The sequence below is a fragment of the Adiantum capillus-veneris genome, chromosome 24, assembly GCF_014529385.1.
Source record: "Adiantum capillus-veneris isolate H3 chromosome 24, ASM1452938v2, whole genome shotgun sequence".
NCBI classification, from domain to species: domain Eukaryota; kingdom Viridiplantae; phylum Streptophyta; class Polypodiopsida; order Polypodiales; family Pteridaceae; genus Adiantum; species Adiantum capillus-veneris.
The window spans coordinates 20,040,120-20,044,870 of record NC_140954.1 but is presented as its reverse complement, the minus strand read 5'-3'; the positions used below and the strand labels follow the sequence as shown (position 1 = coordinate 20,044,870).

The 4,751-nt window shown below is 40.0% G+C and overlaps 1 protein-coding gene across 1 annotated transcript; it reads left to right on the top strand.

Moving 5' to 3' along the window:
* The first annotated feature begins 222 nt into the window (after positions 1–222).
* On the top strand, positions 223–749 carry LOC147426052 (uncharacterized). The gene is made up of 3 exons (XM_086498166.1): positions 223–267; positions 319–528; positions 687–749. Exons 1-3 carry the CDS (start codon positions 223–225, stop codon positions 747–749), a joined length of 318 nt encoding a protein of 105 aa, XP_086354292.1.
* The last annotated feature ends 4,002 nt before the right edge of the window (positions 750–4,751 follow it).

Sequence of the window (4,751 nt, the reverse complement as noted above, 5' to 3'; positions counted from 1 at the left end):
AACCTATATCAATGCCAACAAGGGGCTATTCATTGTTTGTACACGAACCTTATTTTGAAAACTATGAACAAGCATCGATCTGTGCGAGGAGTAGGGTGAAGCCGTTGGATGAGGAGGAAGATCGGACGGCCCATGGGGGCTATGGGCTATATTTAAAGTGGAAACTCACGAGCTATTAACACATTGCAATAGCCATTTAGCCGAGGAAGAAAGAAGGGAATAATGTCACGAAGAGGGAAGGGCGGAAAGGGGCTGGGCAAGGGCGGTGCTAAGCGCCATCGCAAGGTCCTGCATGATAACATCTAAGGCATCACTAAGCATGCCATTCGCCACCTTGCCGGTAGAGGTGTTGTAAAGCGCATCAGTGGCCTCATCTATGAAGAGACTCGCGGTGTCCTCAAGATCTTCCTAGAGAATGTCATCCGTGATGCTGTTACTTACATAGAGCATGCCCGGTGCAAAATTGTTACTCCCATGGATGTGGTCTATGCTCTCAAGCGACAAGGCCGCACCCTCTATGGCTCTGGGGCTAAGGATCCCCCCCCCCCCCCCCCCCCCCCCATTTTCTCTTCGCTCTCTCAATTTAGGTGTTTTTCAACACCACCCATTTCTCTGGGCTTTTACTTCTCGTTCTCCTGCTTTATATCTACCTGCAAACCTATAATGAGGGCGATGTTTCTTAGCAGTTTGATATTCTTATGGCCCTTCTTTTAAATGCTCGGGTCTTTACTGAGGGCGATCTTTCTTAGCAGCTATGGCTTTTGAAGGTTTGTCTATGAAAGGGTCCTTGCACGCTGGTTTATGATGCCATTGATTTGCCTGTGGGAGCATGCTACTGTAGGTGATGGTGTTGGCACCAAGGAGTGTATAGCAGGGTTGAGAAAATTAATCTAATGGTCGGTTTCCTTGCAGTAGTAGAATAGGTGGAGTGAGGATTCTTGTTTTTGATAGCATCTTTTGCATAGGCCATTTTTCTATGTTGTATTTGACAGTCATCCTAAGTAGTCCATATCCCTAGGTATTGGAGCAGTCCAAGCAAGTTTCCTTGGTGGAAATTTACTTAATCCAGAGCCATAGTTATGTGTCCCTGGGCCTCGATCATGTTTCCCTGGGCTCGTGAAACATTGTTGCTCCTTGTCTTGATGGGGCAGGTCTAGCCACTTGGGCCTTGTAAGTTGGCCCTTGGGTGTTGAGCTTGGGTGCCATTGTGTGTGTGTGTGTGTGTGTGTGTGTGTGTGTGTGTGTGTGTGTGTGTGTGTGTGAGAGAGAGAGAGAGAGAGAGAGAGGCCTCAAACTTGATGCCCTATGTTGGTCATCATAAAAGAAATCATGGTGCCTTCCTTATATCTCTTGGTTGTCAAATGACACCCTTACATAAAATCTTGGGCATCATGATACTGATGAGGGTTCTTGAGCAGGTAGGTTCAACTTAGAAAAGAGCTTGTTCTAATTTGTGCAGTAGCCCATTTCCCATTGCCTTCTACAGTCCAAAGTCCATTAGTTATGTTTGTGTGTGTGTGTGTGTGTGTGTGTGTGTGTGTGTGTGTGTGTGTGTGTGTGCATACATACATACATACATACATACATATTTATCCCATCATGTCTTGGGGTCTAGTCAAATTATGAGGCATCTTGTTGATGCCTTACGTAAAATTATGAGGGTGCTATTTGATACCCAAAAAGACCAAAAATGCCCATTTGGACATAAATTTTGAGGATTGGAGAGAGAGAGAGAGAGAGAGAGAGAGAGAGAGAGGCATGGGATTGACTCTTAAGTGTGTAACCCTCCCTCCATCTCTCCCTTATCTAATTAAGTCAATTTGAAAAAGCAATGTAAACTACAGAGAACTTGAAGTTTTTCTTTGCCTTCATGAAATCTTACTCTCATTTCCAAAGCTTCTCTCTCTCTCTCTCTCTCTCTCTCTCTCTCTCTCTCTCTCTCTCTCTCTCTCTCTCTCTCTCTCATTCTCTCTCTCTCTCATGTAATGAAATCTTGTCTTTGTGGAAAATATTCAAACAAACATATTTCTTAGACTTATACATACATACATACATACATACATACATATATATATATATATATAGATATAAATATAATGGGGATATTATTGTACTTTGACTTTAATGAACTATGCTTTTTTTGGCCGATTGTTTTTGTATATGTAAAATGGACTTTTTTTACATGAAAAGAGATTTACTATTAAAAAACACCTCAGGGCCAAGGCCCAAAGTCAATTACAACAGAGGTTTCAAGGTATCACCAACATAAAGAAAATAGATAGCCCCGGGCTCTGGGCTCTTAAGGAGCTGCCTCTTTATAACTTACATCTTATATTTAATCCTTTCGGATCTTCTAGGATTTTTAATTAAAATCTTATTACAAGATTGTGACAAGGTAGGAAACCTTTCCTCATAAGAGGAACTATCTCCAAGTGTACTGGTGTCGGTTTGCTCCTCCACAGGCTCCAAGCTCGACAAAAGTGGGAGGGCCGACGTAGAGAGAATCTCTAACGAGGTCTTCTTCTTGTAAATTTGCATACATCTTGGTGCCTCTAATCTCCGAGCAAGCCTTCTATTCTTCTTTGTTTCCCTCCTTTTGGCCTTCTGCGCCTCTAAAATGTTCTTACCTTTACTGCCCACAGTCTCTACACTTGGTTGAGGTTGAGACTCCCTTTCTTGTTCTGCATCCTTTCTTTGAAAGAGCACTTTCTTAGTGCACTCCACCGCATATGATCTTCATGTCCACATGCAAAACAATGACCAGGGAGCCCAATGAAGAATACTCTATGCCCAATGTCTCCTCCATGAATGCATGGTATAGAGACAAAATATGGAGTTCTCTTCACAAAAGATGGTGATAGCACCAACCTCACTGATGGAGTCATAGCCTCATCTGTCACCATGCTATCACCAACAACATAGCCAAGACTGCTCCCAATCTCATGTAAATACGGCGTAAACTCTGGGAGCAGGCTTGGAAACTTTGTTGTAGCCACAAGTCCAGCATCCATACCTGCTAAGTATTATGTTGGGGAATTTAAAATTGTGATCTTTAGAAATAATTCCTACTACCTTGTTGTTAATTGTGTGTATATTTTAATGATTTTGAATCAATTAAATACAATTAATATAAATAAATAATAAGATGGTCAATTAAAGTCAGTTAATCTTAGAAAGTTTAGAAGGTGCTATATTATTACCTTAGAAGCTAATGTGTTCAAGTAGAAAAAGGAGACTTTGTGGGTTAGGGAAACAAAAATATCAAGCTAGGATAAATATCAAGTTATTAGTGGCTTGACGTGATGAGCACTTAAGTATATCTATTAAGCACTATTATAAAAGCAATGGTAGGAAGTGACCTGATTAGTACATGGAAGCTACATGAATGTGTCTAACTCACGGTGATCACAAGTGATAAAAGAAGAGGGAAGAGACTTGCAACAATGTTTATCTACACTTTCTTATAAGAGAGATTATTCTACCATTAACCACTCAATGATGTAATAAGATTTATATGAGTGTAATTGTTCATGGGCTCACCCAATGTCATCAAATAATTGATTAATGGCCAATTGGAAGCTTAACACACACCTTTAAAAAGGGAAGAAGAATCAAATTCATTATTTCTTTCCTTAAGAATAGAAATTAACACTTCTTAAGTCTTAAGCAAGCTTAGACTACACCATACAGTCATTCAAATATAAACGAAACAATATTAATCATAGATTAATGGACTAATTACACACACTTTTACCTAGAGTATACACAAGCTTGTTCATTAATTTCTTGATAGAAATCAAAGAGAAAACATACATATAATGGACAATCAAGTAGATAGAACCTTTATCTTGTATTAGAAATGGAAAATATTACATCAATCGCGCGTAGGAAGCGTCGTAAGATTCACCTTCTTCTCTTATACTTAGATCCTCTAAAACTAGCTTAAGTAAATGATAATCTAAAAACCCTAACTTTGACTATATGTAATGGCTCCAATTTTTGGGTTCTTTTCAAAATACTTGAGCTAGTGTAATTACAAATTTGAAGCTCCTGGATCTGATAAAAAATGTGCATTTTACAATGGATGATAAGTAATGGGCTTGTTTTACAAAAAGGTTGCGGGAATTATTAAAACTAAATTTGCGGGACCTCCTTTCTCGCTTTAGCTTCCTTTGACTTTCCATGGCTTTTTGGCTCCGTCGTTGACTTGCAAAAACACTCCCCCCCACCTATTCTAGTGTCCGTCCTCTAATACTGGCATAATACCCAATTTTAGTTGTAGTGGTTTGTAGTGTGTACATGTACGTACTTGTTTGGCTTTAAGACCTCTTGTGCTCATCCATTCCTCTATCCTTGGCTGTGCTTCTATTTATGTGATCCAACCCTTGACGTTGTCGATAGTTATCCCTCTCTCTGACGTTGTCAATAGTCTTACTACCACATCATTCACCAATGGGGGATTGGTATTTGAAAAACCCAGTATAGAAGGCATCTTCAAATGTTTGAAATTGATGACTTGGCATAAATTGTAAGCGAGCAAACAGACCCATGATGATCCGGGGTTCTGGTGTTGCTTGTAGGTTCCAGCTAAGCCCTCTTCGACCTTCTAAGAATCTTATCCATGGTGTCCTTTGGTGGATGGAGCTATGAAAGCCTTCGATGCAGAGTATACTCATCTTAGTAATATTTGTCATCATTTGGCATGCTAAATTTGGTACCCCTTGAAATTGGTTGATGGATTGTTCTAATGT

What these genes read in the sequence shown, in the direction of transcription:
- LOC147426052 (XM_086498166.1), top strand. Translation starts at nt 223, where the DNA reads ATGTCACGAAGAGGGAAGGGCGGAAAGGGGCTGGGCAAGGGCGGT. An exon ending in AGGGGCTGGGCAAGGGCGGT is followed by an intron (nt 268 to 318) that starts GCTAAGCGCCAT and finishes GGCATCACTAAG; the next exon opens with CATGCCATTCGCCACCTTGC. An exon ending in GCACCCTCTATGGCTCTGGG is followed by an intron (nt 529 to 686) that starts GCTAAGGATCCC and finishes GTTTCTTAGCAG; the next exon opens with TTTGATATTCTTATGGCCCT.